Source organism: Ostrea edulis, chromosome 1 (assembly GCF_947568905.1).
Source record: "Ostrea edulis chromosome 1, xbOstEdul1.1, whole genome shotgun sequence".
NCBI lineage: Eukaryota > Metazoa > Mollusca > Bivalvia > Ostreida > Ostreidae > Ostrea > Ostrea edulis.
In genome coordinates, this window is record NC_079164.1 from 30833917 (window position 1) to 30852712 (window position 18796).

An 18796-nucleotide genomic window follows, 5' to 3' on the forward strand; every position below is an offset into this window, starting at 1 on the left:
TCAATTGGTTTAGAATTATTTCTTGGATAATTTAAAAATAAGAATTTTTTTAATTTTTTTTTTTTTTTTTTTTTTAAACAATCTGTATATATCATAATATATGTTCAATATATGCATACCAAGGATCATGTAGGAATACAGACAAGTTTTTTTATATGTGAGACACACAGAGAGAGAGAGAAAGAGAGAGAGAGTTAAGTAAAGATCAGGCTCCATCTGTTCCACTGGGTATCAAATTTTTCGCTATCACCATTTTTGTAAAATAGGAATTTTTGTGTTTCATAAAAGAGTTTTAAGTAGGATATTGCAAAATGAATGTTCAATGATTTCTCAGTACATCTTGCTGTATAAATATAGTATTTCAACCAAAGGATAAGAGTATTTTGCATACAAAACTTTTTACCAGGAGTACCTAAAATAAAATATTTTTTGGTAAAAACTATATGAAAGTTTGTTTTATCCTCTATGTAAAGTTGAAACTCATCTAGGAATGCTTGAACACAATCACATTCCCACAGTATATGTTCTATTGTCTCTTCCTCTCTGTGACAAAACATACACATTTTACAATTTACTTTTTTAATTTTGAATAGAAACGAATTTGTTGCTAAAATCCTGTTATTTATTCTGTATTGAAACCATTGGAGTTTACAGTTTTTAGTTATTTTAAAAGGTAGTATATTGAAAATTTTCCATTCTCTGTTATCAATATCCAAAAGCTGACTCCATTTTACTGTACCTGCAGTCAATGAAGAGTTTTTGTTTAAAAATTCATAAAAAAAACTTTGACTTTTTACACTTCAGTACATTGTAAATGTTTTTTCTAATAAAAGGATTTGGTAATCTTTTAAAGTTAGTGTCAGTACCTGACTGCTTAATCCAAGTTTTTATAGCATGAATAATACTTGCATATTCCAAGAAGTTAATTTTTACATTTGGATAAGTAGCAATAAAATTTTCATAGCTAAAAAAAGTACCGTCCTCCTCAATAATATCATTAATGTGTCTGATATTATTGTCGAATAAATGTTTATTAAAATACATTTTCTTGCTAATATGGATCATAGGGTTGTAAAACAAAGCAGTAACATTAGACTCAGTACAACTGTTCTGTAATTCGATCCAGGCCTTGAATACATCTACCCAAAATTTATTTTTTAATGTCTTTAAAAGTAGATTAGTGTATTCAATCCCACAGGATGTGAATTTATTTAGGTTGAAATTTGATATGAAATTACTCAACCCCCTATTTGTAGAGATAAGATGTCTTACCCAAAACAATTTCATTGAAGCAATAAATGATTTTAGATTTATCACTTTTAGACCACCATCCTCATATTTCTTGACAATTACATCTTTCTTTACCCTGTGGGTTGAACAACCCCACACAAAGGAGAAAAATAGCTTTTCTAATTCTTTACAATAGGCAATAGATGGGTTAGGGATGGACATCAGGATATGATTCAACAATGGTAATGTTTTAATAACTGTTATCTTTCCAATGGGAGTTAAATATCTCTTCCCCCATTGATTTAGCATATATTTGATTTTTACTAATTTTGGATCATAATTTAATTTAGGTATATTTTGCAAGTCGACATCAAAATGTATTCCTAGTAAAGTGAATTTAGTAGTACTCCAATTAAATTTACTGTTGGGAATAAGAACATCGTTACTGTATTTTTTTGAGCCAATACTGTTTGAGTTTTTGTGTAATTCATACATAGTCCAGACATTTCTGAGAAAGCATGTAAAGTTTTAAGAGTTTCCGAAAGACTTTCTTCACTACCATCAAGAATGATTGACGTGTCATCAGCAAGTTGGAAATTTTTTTTCTCCACATTACCAACTGTTATGCCTTTAATTTGTTTTTATTTTTTCTTATTTCTATTGCCAAAATCTCTGCACATATCAAAAATATAAACGGAGATAAAGGATCCCCTTGTCTACAGCCTCTTTGAACATCAAAGACCTCAGATAGGTTGCCACCTTGGTTAATTGTTGATGTTATATTAGTGTAGAAGAGTTTAACCCATGTTCTAATGGAAGGGCCAAAGTTGAATAAGTTTAAAGTTTTTTGTATAAAATTCCATGATAAAGTATCAAAGGCTTTTTCAAAATTAATGAGTAATAAAAGACCAGGGATTTCTTCTTCTTCAGTATAATGCATTATATCATATATCAATCTAGTATTTTCGCCTATATACCTGTTGGATATGAATCCTGTTTGATCTGGGTGTATTATTTTGTCTAAATATTTTTTAAATCTAGCTGCAATAGTTCCCGATGCAATTTTATAGACTGTGTTTAGCAATGAAATTGGTCGCCAGTTTTTTAGATAGTGTTTTGTTTTATCTCCCTTTGGTAACAGTGTAATTACCCCATGTCTTTGTGTGATGGACAACATATTATTTCTATATCCATAATTAACAGATCTAACAACATACACACCGATATATTTCCAAAAAACTTTGAAAAACTCTGTAGAAAAACCATCAGATCCTGGTGATTTATTTGATTTCATATTGAAAAGTGTCTTTGATGCCTCAGGTAAAGTGATTTCCCCCTCTAGATTTTTTTAATTGTTAATTAAATATGAACAAGTTGAATAAATTAATGAATTATTTGATAAATAAGTTTTGATGTACATACATACATGTATGTATATATTTTTGTAGGTCTTCAATTAACTGCATGTCATTAATTAGGTATCCCCCCCCCCCCTCTTGTAATGGAGGCGGAAGGGGATGGGGAGGTAACTCAAGAGTTTGTGCACAGATTGATAGGAAGAAGGAGGAAGGAAGGTTGTAGATTAATGAGATACCTACTGCTCTACTTTGTCTTATGTATACACAGCTTATATTTGACTAGATTATAACCCTTGTTCTGAATCCATTGGTAGAGCAGTCACTTTGTGTGTGGGAGGCCAGGGTTCAATTCCAGGTGATGACAATCTGATTAATATACAGATCTATCAAAGAGTGCACAGCGCAGATGTGCTATATGAGAGACTTGTATTTTAATCACGTTGTGATGGTGATGGACATGAGTCGTTAAGTAGTGAGTGTTGCTTCACCAAGCACCTGTTATTTGAAACCTTTTAAAAACCTAGGCCTCATGTCAGGGTAGGTGTTGATATGATAAAATACCATTGCTACGAAATGCCCCAGATCACCATACATACATGTAGGTTCAAAATTTGTGGCATTTCACTGTAAGCTGGTGATATATCAGTTAATATAAGTGAAAGATTCTTCGAAATGTAAAACTCCTAGCATCCCAACCAACAAAATTCCAAACTGTACTGAAGATTTATAATTGAACTGTTTTAATATGTTGCAAAATGAGCTGCAATTGGATTTCACCAAATTACATTACATTGTAAGTACATTTAGAGTACTGAGGTCTATCAAAACTCTGAAAATAAATGTTTGGATGGGTATTTGCAGATTTCCATAGTTCCTAGGAGTAAATTCAGACTAGGACACTATCAGTATTATAAGCCGGAGAGAGATCTTCAAACTAATGTTCAGGTAAGAATTCATGATGCCTGGTATCAGGGTCCTCTTTACAAATGAACTATAAAGACCATAATAAACTACAATACTTGATTCTTTTATTCTTTTCCTATCTTTATGTTGTCATGACAATTATGACAACAATGAGAAAATAATATGCATTCAATTTCTCCATGAAGTTTCGTGGTCTACAAGATTTTAAGACCAGGTCAAAATACAGTAATGGTCTTTCTTTTATTGGTTTTTAGCTCACCTGAGCTAAAAGCTCAAGTGAGCTTTTCTGATCACCCGTATTCCGGCGTCCGTCTGTAAACTTTTAACATTTTTGACTTCTCAAAAACCACTGGGCCAATTTCAACCAAAGTTGGCACAAAGCATCCTTAGGTAAAGGGAATTCTAAATTGTTAAAATAAAGGGCCAGGCCACCTTCCAAGGGGAGATAATCAAGAAAAGGTAAAAATAGAGTAGAGTCATTAAAAAACCTTCTCAAGAACCACTGGGTCAGAAAAGATGAAATTTATATATAAGCTTTATTAGGTAGTGCAGATTCTAAATTGTCAAAATCATGGCCTACAGGGGTTGGATGGGGCCACAATAGGGGATCAAAGATTTACATACAAATATATAGGAAAAATCTTTAAAAATCTTCTTCTCAAGAACCACTGAGCCAGAAAAGCTGAGATTTATATGAAAGCTTCCTAATATAGGGCAGATTCTAAATTATTAAAATTCTGGCCCCTGGGGGTCAGATGGGGCCCCAATAGGGGATCAAAGTTTTACATACAAATATATAGGAAAAATCTTTAAAAATCTTCTTCTCAAGAACCACTGAGCCAGAAAAGCTGAGATTTATATGAAAGCTTTCTGATATAGTGCAGATTCTGAATTGTTAAAATCATGGCTCCCGGGGGTCGGATGGGGCCACAATAAGGGATCAAAGTTTTACATACAAATATATAGGAAAAATCTTTCAAAATCTTCTTCTCAAGAACCATTGGGCCAAAGAAGTTCACATTTACATGAACGCTTTCTGACATAGTGTAGATTCAAGTTTGCAAAAACCATGGCCTCCAGGGGTAGGTTGGGGCCATAATAGGGACTATGGTTTTACATGCAAATATATATGGAAAGTCTTCTGATATTGACCAAGGTGACTCAGGTGAGCGATGTGGCCCATGGGCCTCTTGCTAACTCACCTGAGCTGAAAGCTCAAGTGAGCTTTTCTGATCGCCTGTTGTCTGTCGTCTGTCTGTAAACTTTTTACATTTTTTACTTCTCCAGAACTTCTGGGCCAATTTCAGCCAAATTTGGCCAAAAGCATCCTTGGGTGAAGGTCTTTCAAGTTTGTTCAAATGAAGGGTCATGCCTCCTTCAAAGGGGGAGATAATCACAAAAATGCAAAAATAGAGTGGGGGCATTTAAAAATCTCAAGAACCACTGGGCCAGAAGAGCTGAAATTTACATGAAAGCTTCCTGACATGGTGCAGATTCAAGTTTGTTAAAATCATTGCCTCTGGGGGTTGGATGGGGCCACAATAGGGGATCAAAGATTTACATACAAATATATAGGAAAAATCTTCTCAAGAACCACTGAGCCAGAAAAGTTGATATTTACATGAAAGCTTCCTGACAGAGTGCAGATTTAAGTTTGTTAAAATCATGGCCCCGGGGGGTTGGATGGGGCCACAAGGGGGGATCAAAGTTTTGCATACAAATATATAGGGAAAATCTTTTAAAATCTTCTCAAGAACCACTGAGCCAGAAAAGCTGAGATTTACATGAAAGCTTTCTGACATAGTGCAGATTCAAGTTTGTTAAAATCATGGCCCCCCGATGAGGCGACAATAGGGATCAAAGTTTTACATACAAATATATAGGGAAAATCATTAAAAATCATCTTCTGAAAAATCACTGGGCCAGAAAAGTTTACATTTACATGAAAGCTTCCTGACATAGTCCAGATTCAATTTTGAAAAAATCATGGCCCCCGGGAGTAGGTTGGGGCCACAATAGGGATCAAAGTTTTACATGCGAATATATAGGAAAAATCTTTAAATATGAGCCAAGACGACTCAGGTGAGCGATGTGGTGCATGGGCCTCTTGTTTTGTAAACCAGGCATTTCCATTGAAGGACAATGTGTTATTTGACGTATCTACTTGTAAAATAGAATAATTTGTATTTGGCGGTTTAGTTTTATGACTAATAATCTGTTGCATTAATCTTTCTAGTTGTTTGAGAAAATGTGTGTACATTTAGCTGGCAGTGCTGCGGAGGCCATGGTATTCAATCACTACTCCTCAGGTATCAGGATCTTCTTTTCACTTACATTTAAGGGAGAATGATACATTACATTAACATGGCCACCTTCGGTTTTTAAAGTCTGCACGTACTGCAGTTTCATTTTTAGGAAACTGGTTCTTTTACTTTTATAAAATGTTTTTTAAATCATAATTTTTACAGCAATGAAAATTTGATTCAAGTCAATCATGCATGTTGCATTCTAGGTTTTCTATGGAAATAGTCTTCTAAAGTATTAATCCACTATCTTAAAAAAATTAGCATTCTCAGTGTTTTAAACATTTAAAATTAGCGTTCTCAGTGTTTTACACATTTAAAATTAGCGTTCTCAGTGTTATACACATTTAAAATTAGCATTCTCAGTGTTATACACATTTAAAATTAGCATTCTCAGTGTTTTAAACATTTAAAATTAGCATTCTCAGTGTTATACACATTTAAAATTAGCGTTCTCAGTGTTATACACATTTAAAATTAGCGTTCTCAGTGTTATACACATTTAAAATTAGCATTCTCAGTGTTATACACATTTAGAATTAGCATTCTCAGTGTTTTAAACATTTAAAATTTCAAAAGAAATAGAACTTTTCTATGACTTCATTTTGTGTGAATTTCTTGTTGGGTAACTTAAATAGATAGTATAGAAAGTATGCATTAAAGTATTTATCAAATGTATTTCCAGTATACAATCTGATTCGCTTATAGCAAAGTGCTGGGGGTGGGCAATTTTGATTCATTATAAACATAATTCGTTATGCAGTAAATTCCTTATTTTACTAGAGTACTTAAAGGCGAAATAACTCATTTACGTCAAATCGCGTGAACATGAATTTGTGTGTCATCTGTTAATCAAGAGTGCTTACGTGTATTTTAGCAACAGAAAATTAAAAACGAGTAATTTTATTTTGCGAGTGATGCCTCTCGCGAAATTAAACAATAATAAATTCCTCGCGTATATTTGGGAATCTACAGTATCCAATAAGTTGCTAAAATGTATTAAAACTGTAAGCATGAATTCATTATAAGCATGTTCACTGTAACCATGTTTTACTGTATTGCATTTGATTTTTTTCAGAAAATTTGTGCTTATCGCAATTCACCTTTGAATTAGAATGCTTTACCCGATATAGTATTCCGTTGTGTGACGACACAATTGAATGAGACGATTGAACAATTTGAATGACATGTTTGATGTAATACAACAAGAGTTTTCATTGGCCGATTACAGCCCGCCCACTTTCTCGAGTGGATTCAGTGTAGCTGGAGAACTGTACATAGCTCTCTGAAAAGATCCAACTCTTATAAAAACCTTCGATTTACAGGTCACAAAAAGCTGCAGACGGTTGAGGCCTGAAATCGGTGTATTCTTGTGTTGTTGTCTCATAAACTCAATATAAAAAAATCTTAACATATTTTCCTACTATATACTTGCGTCCAAACATACCTTCAAATATTCATTAAAGCCACACACCACCCGAAAACTCTCAGCTTCAAATGATTTCGTTTGTTGACGTAGCCATGTTAGGTAGCCGGTCAATTCGAACTCTTGCTATTGGTATCTATTTATAAAATCGGTTGTACAGTACCCGCAACGTTATTCTTGACATGATAAACGATAGAACATGATACACGCACGATAGGATAGGATACACGCACGATAGGATAGGATACACACACGATACGATAGGATACATGATAAACCTGATAAACGCAAAACCTGATAAACGATCTTCACGATAGACCTGATAAACGCAAAACACGATAAACGATCTTCACGATAAACGGAAAACCTGATAGAAATGTTGTAAATTTAGAAACGGTTTAGACGGAACGAAATTTTGATACCTACAACATAATTACATTATGTTTACATTATGTTGATAATAATACTGAAGGATTTCAATGTTCATTATATACCTACATTACGGACAAAACGGATTTCTTGTTTCCCGCGTTCTCGCGATGGGAAAAAATCTAACGCGGTAATCTATAGGTAACTCAGGAAAACCGCGTTCTCATCGCGGGATGACTATCAGCTACCTGTCCCCGTCGCGGTAACATTTGTTTAAAACATTGATCGGTTTTGTACCATATAATTTCTTTAATCCACGGTCGTACGTTGTTTTTTTTGTTTTTTTTAATGCCATCACAGCTAAAATTAAAAAAAAAATAATAATAAAATATATACGGCATTGAATTCATTATTTGATATCTATATGAATTTTATCAGCCAATGATTCTAAAACTTATATTGCCACCTAATGTTTAATATATAGATTATACAGGGAATTAACTAAATGTAATATGTAAATGTAATATAATGTAGTGATATCATGCTTCAGTAGCTCTCTTATGCTAATGTATATTACCTTGAGTATGAAATAAAACCAAGTAATATTGTGCGTGTAGCGAGGAGGGGGTTATTTTGCATCAAGCTCTAAGTTCACGGCTCATTCAACATCTCAAGTTATTTTCATAACGACCGCTTTAAAAAAAATCAACCGCACTACACCTGTCAGATATAAGGACGCGCACAAGTTCAGCAGTTGCTATATAAGTAGCATACACGTGGAAAAAAAATCGGAAGAAAAAGAACCATTATTAAAATATACATGTATGTGATAAACAATGTAATTTACTGATTTTTCCTTTCAAATCGGAACTCCCTATTTTTCTGTTAGTATTAATTACAAATAACTGTTTCTAGACAGACAAATGTTTATGAACTTCAGAAGGAGCTTTCAGATTTACTGTGCTCGGTTTACTGTCCTACTTTCCAGACTACTTAGAATTAAATTGTGATAAATTTTCACTCTCTCTCTGGACAGACAAATATCTCTTCTTCTGCCTTAAAATCGACAACTTTATGTTCTCCTTCAAATATACCGTCTTTCCTCGATTCCTAAAAATAGCTTCTTTAACAAAACGAATACAGGTTTCGGAAAGTATCATACTTTTTCATTCGATTTATAAACGATCCCGATAGTTTCCGAAGCTACACGATAAACGATTTTCACGATAAACGGAAAACCTGATACACGCAAAACACGATACACGATAGACCTGATAAACGCAAAACACGATAGAAAATGGAAAACCTGATACACGATAGGATAGGATACACGCACGATACGATAGGATACATGCACGATAGAGCACGATAGGAATGTCAAGAATAACGTTGCGGGTACTGTAAGTTATGTATTCGCTCTTCATTTATTATCAACACGAATAATTAATAGATACAGTCTTTTGCCCAATTCCGGATCATTGCCAGTTCCGAATCACTTTGCAATTATCATTAAAAATACTTAATTAATGAAATAATTTTTACTTAGAAAGGTAAATTATGTTGAAAATGATAACTGAGTGATACAAAACTATTGTAATTTTATCCAACCCAGGTTTATTACTTGTCACACTTCTTTAATACATTAGGACTTCAACATCTTGGTCACTTACACACTTGAGAAAAATCGCGCTGGAGGGAAAAGTTGTCTATCGCTAAAGAATAACCAAGTTTTCTGCACAAAAAATTAATGCATTTAATGGATATATCTTTAAGCAAATGCATCAATAAATATTTCATCAATGAATGTATTATTGTAGTTGAGATGCTTTACCAAAGAGACACCATCTGTTTGCCCAAATCCGGATCAGTCATACTATCATACGCGACTTGTTGAACTTAGTTTTAAACTTTGAGCAATATCTCAGTTTATATTAAATGCACTGTTCGATTTATAGAAGTAGTAACTCCACAAGAAAATGCCGAATGATTGTTATCCCAGGTAGATATAACGTTAGATCATAACCACACTCAGAGAAAGATAATTAAAATTAATGTTGATTAAGAGAATTTTTTATGCCGCAGTTTTGGCTATGCCAATGCCTAAATGTGAAGCTTTGAATATTGTTCAATATATATATAACGTCAATAATGTAAAGATTAATTTAAACTAGTGTTTGATTTGATTTTATTTCTACAAAAACTAGGTATATATTAAGTGAAATAAACATACACACATACTGATTTAAGTTTTGGACTGATTGAAAGTCGGATCGGGTCAGTGAAAGTTCAAATCGGCCTGCAGTCGTTTCAAACATCCCCGTGATTCGGAAGTGGCAGTGTGATTCGGAACTGACCTATGAACACGGTTATGGAAAATGCAAAGGCCGGTGATATTTACCACAATTTCCAAATAATTTTTGTTATTTTTCATTTTAGTAACTTCTGATCTTCTCACAAGACGATTAAAACCTACAGTATCTTCATGGATTATACCGCTAGCAATCGTTAATGAAAATGTGATCCGGAACTAGGCAAACGACTGTATTAAAACATTTTTGTACCAGTTTTTGTAAAGGTAAAATAAGCTCTAGATGAACGAAAATGCTTCATAAGGACATAAGATGGAGACCGGCCGGCGTGGCCCCTCATGACTAATGAAAGCCGCACTGCCATGAGTTTAGCTATTTGAATAATTATCATTTAATAGGATTGGGGTGGTACATTATTTAAACAATTTAGCTAAAATATTTGTGGGGTATTAGTACACATCTAGACGCTATTGTGCCAATATGGAAATGAACCGAGATTCGAATTGACTGGCTACCTAACATGGCTACGTCTACGAATGAAATCATCAAAAGCTGTGATCGAGTTTTTGGGTCGTATGGGGCTTTAATAAATATTTGAAGGTATGTTTGGACACAAGTATAGTAGGAAAATATGTTAGGAATTTTTTTTATATTAAATTTATGTGACAACACAAGAATACAACTTTTTCTCTTTCTTCCCTTGAAGTTTGTTTCCATCTGGCCATCATGTTTTCAAATGCTGACTACTCCCGTATAAGGGAATCTGGGCGGACTTATACATATGGACCAATGAGAGTTTATGTTGCATTTCGCATTTGTATTACAAACAGATTCAATTGTGTCGTCACACAACGCAATACTATATCGGCCAAAGCGTTCTAATTCAAAGGTGAATTGCGATAAAAAATAATCTAAAATGTTTACAATTCATTAGGACATTTCATTGTGTTAAATTCTATTGATAGTTAAACTAGGAGTTTTCCTTTTAAAAGTTGGTTTTCTCTACTTCAATTTTGTTTTAGCTGCAGCAAAAGATTTGGAAATTGTCAAAAAGCTGGCTTACTTGCAAGTAAGAGAATTTGGAATGAGTGAAAATGTGGGTCAGATTTCCTTCCACTTTGAAGAGGGTGATGAAACAATGCCCAAGCCTTACAGTAAATATATGGAGAATTTGATTGACACGGTAAGAGGAAGCATTGCAGATTGCCTAATTAATTAACCACCATTCATTATGGCTGTATGTAACAGTGGGACAGATTAAGGTGGTCGCTCTATGTAACAGAGGGACAGATTAAGGTGGTCATGCCTAATTAAATAACCACCACTCATTATGGCTGTATGTAACAGAGGAACAGATTAAGGTGGTCATGCCTAATCAGGGGTCGAAATTAACTTTTTATACCACAGGCTAATTATAGCCTGTGGTTAAAAAATCCACAGGCTAAATTGAAAACCTACAAGCTAAAAAAAATAATAATGAAGCAGTGCTCTTTTTTCATATGTTTTTTTTTTTAAATCAATGATTTTCCCCATCATTATTCATTACTGAACCTAGTGGGTCAACATGCATCGTTTGGATAAGACAATAAATTACGTAAGTCATATGGTGCAATGTTTAGGTCTCTTGATTATCGCACCTCTAATTCACAACCTGTTTACCACAGGTCTAGATCCAGTCTTCCAATTTCATGCCACATCAGGGTTGTCACTAGTGATTTTTCAAAGCAAATCCGGGACTCGTGGTTTTATAAGCAGCACGATCATGAGCCCCGTGAACTTTTTTGATAATCGTCTACGCAGTGAGCAGTGCACTCGTGTCATCACTACAACCCGACCTCAATATGACAATAAATTAATTTAGAAAGGACATTCTCATGATTCTGATAAAAATAACCACAGGGAGACTTGGTCAAACATAAGACTCTGATTTTTTTTTTAAATAAATGAATAACAAAAACCTCATACATGGAATTCAATTTAATCACCCCTATAGGTGAACAGGACTCGTGGCATATGTCTATATTTTTCATCATAATCATGCGATGTCCAACCTCTAAAGCATTTGTTTGACTCTGAGTTTCTTAAAAGATCGTAAAAGAAAAATCTGGATAGAAACGGTTGTTGAAATCGGTCGTTCATGTAAGCGTTTGTATGATTCAGAGTGCAAGTTTAAGAAAAGTGAATAGCGCATCACAGTATAAAACGGATACGATACGATCATAGTTTCTAAATCACCACTCGCTAAGATTTTCGAGTGTCCACTATTTTTACTTGCTATTTTTCAAATGTACTCGCATTTTGCGAGTATTTCTCGCTAATTTTGAGCCCTGCTAATTAAATAACCACCACTTATTATGGCTGTATGTAATAGTGGGACAGATTAAGGTGGTCATGCCTAATTAAATAACCACCACTCATTATGGCTGTAAGTAACAGTGGGACAGATTAAGGTGGTAGCTGTATGTAACAGAGGGACAGATTAAGGTGGTCATGCCTAATTAAATAACCACCACTCATTATGGTTGCATGGAACAGTGGGACAGATTAAGGTGGTCACTTGCTTGGATATTTGTTTACTCTGGATTTATTCTACACAAATCAGGGCTTGAAGCTAACTTTTTATGTCACCAGTCGGACTCATGGGGTATAATTTCAACCAGTCCGCAGAGAGTTTTCCAGAAATAATTAAACATACATATTTCATTAATGTTATTAAAATGAAATTAAACTCAATATGTCTCAGATAATATTGTAACACTTAAATGTGGGATTTATATTTATGAATCAGATTCGTCTGATATCTACAGATCGAAGCATGCCAAATGTGTGTATAAAATTTCATAAGTATATTTTCCAAAATGATGCTTTAGAAAATTAACCAGTCCCATCGGACTGAATAGAACAAATGTCAGTCAGTCCGCCAGACTTTTAACCAGTCACAGACTGACGGGCATATGTTAATTTCGAGCCCTGCAAATGATTCCCCTTATGCCAACATCAGAGCCACTGTTATAAGTTGTAGAACTTATTTTTATGCCCCCCTTCAAAGAAGAGGGGCATATTGCTTTGTACATGTCAGAAGCATGTCAGTCAGTAGACCACATGTTGTTCGCTCAATATCTTGAGAACCATTCATTTGATCTTCATGTTCTTTCACATGTTAGCAAGTTATGAGTAGAAGAGGACACCTATCAATTTTCAGGTCAAAAGGTCAGTCTACTCTGGACATAGGAATACACTGTCCACTCAATATCTTGAGAACCCTTTGCTTGACAGACATCAAACTTGTTACACTGGTACATCTTCAGGAGAAGATGTCCTCTGTTGATTTTGAGGTCACATGGTCAAAGGTCAAGGGTAAAACTGGACATAGGAATATACTGTCCGCTCAATATCTTGAGAGCCCTTTGCTTGACAGACATCAAACTTTGTACACTGGTACATCTTCAGGAGAAGATGCCCCCGATAGATTTTGAGGTCACATGGTCAAAGGTCAAGGGTTAAACTAGACATAGTAATATATTGTCTCCTATATTTTATGAATCATTTGCTTGATTGACACCAAACTTGGTACACTGGTACAGCTAAAGGAGTAGATGACCCCTATTGATTTGTAGGTCACATGGTCAGTCCACTCTGGTCATAGGAAGATATTGTCTGCTCAATATTTTGAAATGGTTTGGCACTACTATCAATTAAATGATGCATGTGTATAATCCTTTTCAATTTTGCACCATGGGGGGCATACATGTTTTAAAAACATTTCTTGTTCAATGTATGTGAAAAGAATAGAGGATATTCAAGTCTGCTGACGGATATAGAATTCAATTCACATTTGGGAAAGGGTGGGTTTTAATTTTTCCTATATTTTCAAAAGTGCCAAGCAGAAGTGATCAACTTAGTGGTGTTAATTGTTATGGCTTTACATTACCATCTGTGGGCTTGATCAGTCGGATATACTTCTTTAGATTGTCGGTTACAAACCAAATAACTGTTTTTGCTTTTTAGCTCACCTTAGCTGAAAGTTCTAGTAAGCTTTTCCTGATAACTTTTTGTCCACTATTCATCCGTCTGTAAACTTAACATTTTCAACTTCTTCTCTAGACCATAGGGCCAATTTCAGCCAAACTTCCCACAAAGCATGTTTAGGTGAATAAAGAATATTTTACAAATGAAGTGCTACACCCTTTTTGAAGTGAAGACAATTAAGAATTAGTGAACATTTTTTGGGGGGTAAAGGGGATTCAAGTTTGTTCAAATGGAGGGCCTTACTCCCTCCAATGTGTCCTGCAGGGGGTATTCATCCCATTAGGACAGCTCTAGCTTTAAAATAGATTTTTATGATATCCATGTTTTAAACTATTTTTTATTTTATATACACTGGTTACAGGAAGTCAGGGATATGGTTACAAAGGCTAGTTTGCAATCAAAGAAAATTCTGGAGGAAAATATGGCAAAAGTTCATAAGGTAGGGATGAGTTTGACCGATGCACTTGTAGACCATTGGTTCACATGTATACACCAATTATAGTCAAACACAATTGTAGTGAACATGCTTATAATAGATTATCACTTATAATGAAGTTATTTTCATGAAAGTCATTAACAGCATTGAATTTGACTTACCAATACATGCTTTACAATGTGCAATTTGATTGGTTGATGAAAATGTGAGCAAATCTACCGAGTATATATGATTGATCAGGAAAGAAATCCTGAATAAACTCCAAAAGGTGAACTCACTCTGAATTACATACAGAAAAGATCAACTAGACCAATCAGAGAGCATCATAAAGCTTGATCATTATATATATTATATATGTTACATTGTTGGATGAATGTTACTTGTAATACCTAAACTCATCAATAATTTTACCATCCATGTTTAAATTTAAGGTCACATGCAATGTTTCTGACATTTTTTCTAAATTATTTTTTCATCTCCTTGATATGAACAGTTCTTGTATGATATTTGTAATAGGTTCAAATTGTATATTGTAGTAATATTACCACATTTCGTACATTGACTTGGTTACTTCATTGGTCAGATCAGTAATGCAAGGGTCCTAGGATTGATCCACGATTGATTCACTGATTTTTCTCCCTTCTTTGCTACAGTAGCTTAGTTATGTTCACATATACAACCCTCTGTAATACATTAGAGCTGATTTCACAATTTTCCTTGCTGCAACCAGGAACTATCAAAGTATGATAACTTTGAAACAGACCTGGTGATAAACGGTTTTTTTATAGAAACAAGATAGGATGCAAGTGAATTCAACTTCAATTGTACCCGGTATGTTACGAAAATTTATATATACTATAAGTCACTACTTCAGTCCGTTGCTTTAGACTGTGACTGATTTTCTACCCTTTTAAAAAATGGGGGGAAATGAGTCAGAACGAACATATAGTGACCACAATCTTGAAGATTTTTGACATATGCAACATCTGGTGAAACGGCGCATGATCATTGAACAAAACAGTTTTGTAATATAGTATGCATGTATAGTCAACTATCAACTGAAGTGATGATATTAAAAAAATACAGGTTTGTGTGCTGCATGTGCAATAACTCTTGAAATATAAAGATTCACTCACCTGTTTGCTATAGAATTTTGTGTAGTATGTCTCTCATTTGTTGTAGATTGCCAAGGAACTAATGGAAAGAGAAACTTTGTCGTATGAAGACATTGAAAAGCTGATTGGTCCCCCGCCCCATGGGAGTAAAATGCCAGACGAATATATGAGCTTTGTACCATTAAATGAAAATGATGACACCAAACAATAACTGAATTATGATTTGATAAACCTGTCTTTCATGTATAGTGAGTGTGAGCGAGAGAAAAAGTGAAGTTTATATTTGTTGCTAGTGTTTGTATAAAATGCTGAAAGTCTGAAATGAAATATAAAGTTTTGATTAATTTAAAAGTATTGTTTTATGTTATACTTATGAGAACAATGCAATAAAATGCAAAGCATATTGGAATACATCTGATCAGAAAACAGGGAGGAGGCAGATAGGTAGATAATTGGGGGGGGGGGGGGGGGGGGGAGGTGAAAACCCCTGATCTGTCCTGTACTGGAAGTCCCTGTGACACATGTGCAGATGTGGCAATATTTTAGATTTATCTAAATGTCACATTCTTAAAACTTGAATCCTTCTAAATGACTACGGTCTGCAAATTTCCAATCTCAACATTACCCCCATGGTTTTTTCACTGAATTCAGTGGTGGATCCAGCAATCCCATCCCCTCTCTCCTTGACCCACTGGGGGCTTCAAGATAGCTCTCAAATCCCCAGCCATTTACTGTGCCTTCGCTTCTGAAATTTCTAGATCCGCAAGCTATATACAAAGATATAGTGATAACGTGAAAAGAAATAATTGTGGGACTAAGTATAGGTACTATAAGTAACTAGTAAAAATTATGATATTAATTTTAAAAAATTTACTGCTGATGATGATGCTGTTACAGAAAGTAGAAGGCGAATAGACGGTGTAGAACAGACAGAACAACACTGGGTAATAACTGAGGGAAGCTAGGTCACATTCATTCCGGTGAAGTCATAAAGTTTGTTCATACCACTGGAGCGGAATGACTTCAGTCTACAGGCAGTGACAGTTCCATCGCCAAACGCTCGGCATCAGGTGTGAATGTCACGGGTCGTCGGAGAGACCTTAAAAACAAATGTGACCGTAAGCGCTGAGCAAAGGCCTAAATTTGAAGCCCTTCACCGGTCTTGATGTCGTCTCCATGTGAGTGAAAAATTCGAGAGAAATACGTTAAACAAGATACAATCAATCAGTCTATGCATCCAGAATTTCTCCTTGTTCTTCCTCTCCACATCGGTCCAATGAGTGTTATGGTCAATAACCACTACTGTCATGTCTTTCCATTTGTGTACTGCGAGATTGAAATGCTCGGTAACGGGTTCTTTGGCCGTTTTGGTTTCAATGGAATAGACCGATGGTTATTGATCCTTCTACAAATTGTATTTAGGTCCCCAATTTCACCTACGTATTGTTGGTCACAGACCTTGCAGTTTACAATCTGACTAAAGTACAGACCTATATATTATATATAGGCCTATATATTTTTGATATATTATAGGTCTGTACTTTAGCCAGATTGTGCAGATTGTGAGATAGATGCTGTTGTCCGTGCGACAGGATGTGTCTCCAAGAATTCAGTAGCAAGGCTCTTAAAACTGTCTGTGCTCGCACTGTGTTCGCACATCGGACATCTGCCACCAGAACATGTTTTAAAGTCCCCATTGGGCAAAGGAGTTTCCAATTTGGTTCGCACCACCATGTCTTTAAGATTCCTGGGACGTCTGACGGCAGCCACGGGAGAATAACCAGGGTTTCAATAGTACCACCCTGTCTTGAAAGACTTAATTAAATAAATTTCAGGAGAAGCAATACTAACTCAAGAATGTCCGAGGTCCTCAAGAAATTTCCTGCCATCAGACATCCCAGAAATCGAAAACAATTCACGTAATTATGCCGATGGAGTTGAGAACTGCAAATCTATCAAGAAAAAAAAGTTCAATTTCTTTTACTGAGGATTTTTTTTAATTATTTGTTTATATATAATAAATGTAATGAATTAATCTTAAATCTCGGGAGCAAGAAATATCTCTGAAACGTTTCCGTAAGTTACTTCGTTATAATGAATCATTCATCTCGTTATACATCTTCGCTAGCCAAGGGTTTATGATCCTCTCCGCTATAAACGGAGCAGATCGTAAACCCTTGGCTAGCGAAGATGATGTAGGGATTACCTCCCTTAAAATACCGGGGTTTTTTTTAACACTTACGATTTTAAAAGTTTAATGACCTGACTTTAAACTACATATCTATACTGATGTACAAATTGACAATTTGTTGATTCTATGATTCGTATCTACATGCATGGGCCTAAAAAAGGGTTATGCCATATAAGGTCATATCATCTTAATTATAGGTCACAGTGACCTTGATTAAGGGTGCGACACACTTTCTTCCAAAGATGCAAAACTGATCAAGTCTTATGATTGTAGACCAAATAGCTGTCCTGTTACAAATCAAACAGGATTTTGCCATCGTCTTCGTTAAAACATCGCCAAACGTTCGGCATCAGGTGTGAATGTCACGGGTCTTCGGAGATGACCTTAAAAACGGATGTCCCGTGTCACAGCAGGTGTGGCACGCTAAAGAACCCTCACTGCTCAATGGCCGTAAGCGTCGAGCAAAGGCTTAAATTTGAAGCCCTTCACCGAACTTGGTGACGTCTCCATATGAGAGAAAAATTCTCAAGAGAGACGTTAAACAAGATACAATCAATCAATTAAAGGTCACTGTGACCTAAATTTAAAGTGCGATACACCCTCTTTCCAAGACAACTGAAAAAGTTTGATGATTCTAGGTCACATTGATTTGAGTTACGAGCCGGACACAAAGCGGGAAAGACGGACGGACACAATCGCCATATTACATGATCGTATTACATCCCATTTATAGACGGGCCTACACCACACACACGCACACTTCCTTATATCAGTGCTACGCCACTGGGTCATTCTGAAATGATAAAAACCATTGGCATGTACACGTGTATTTTATTATACCGGTAGAAGGTCAATCTCTAAAGCTTACAAAAAGCGTGAAACGATTACATGAATCGAAAGAAGGATGAGATAGACCGGGAATTCACACGTTTCAGAGAAATTATTGCTACAAAAAAATAATCAAAAACAAAAAACAAAACCAAAAAAGTTACTACCCATACTTCAGGTGTATGGAGCGCCAAATTAACACAAACTCAAAGAATTGAAGATATCTTCAATTCTTTGAAGATATCACCAATTAATTTGATGCACGCAACAATTTAATT

At 35.1% G+C, this 18796-nt stretch overlaps 1 protein-coding gene and 1 long non-coding RNA gene across 2 annotated transcripts in view; one reads left to right on the top strand and one right to left on the bottom strand.

The window, feature by feature from the left end:
• Positions 1–15640, bottom strand: part of LOC130047952 (uncharacterized) — a 15969-nt gene extending 329 nt beyond the window's left edge. Inside the window, exon 1 of the long non-coding RNA XR_008796779.1 lies at positions 15521–15640. This is a non-coding gene — a long non-coding RNA (uncharacterized LOC130047952). The remainder of the gene's footprint in view (positions 1–15520) is intronic.
• Positions 1–15850, top strand: part of LOC125663978 (paraplegin-like) — a 35148-nt gene extending 19298 nt beyond the window's left edge. The window contains exons 14-18 of the mRNA XM_048896447.2: positions 3450–3533; positions 5749–5821; positions 10942–11102; positions 14310–14387; positions 15567–15850. Coding sequence (XP_048752404.2) covers positions 3450–3533; positions 5749–5821; positions 10942–11102; positions 14310–14387; positions 15567–15710 — 540 coding nt within the window. The 3' untranslated portion in view covers positions 15711–15850. The remainder of the gene's footprint in view (positions 1–3449; positions 3534–5748; positions 5822–10941; positions 11103–14309; positions 14388–15566) is intronic.
• The last annotated feature ends 2946 nt before the right edge of the window (positions 15851–18796 follow it).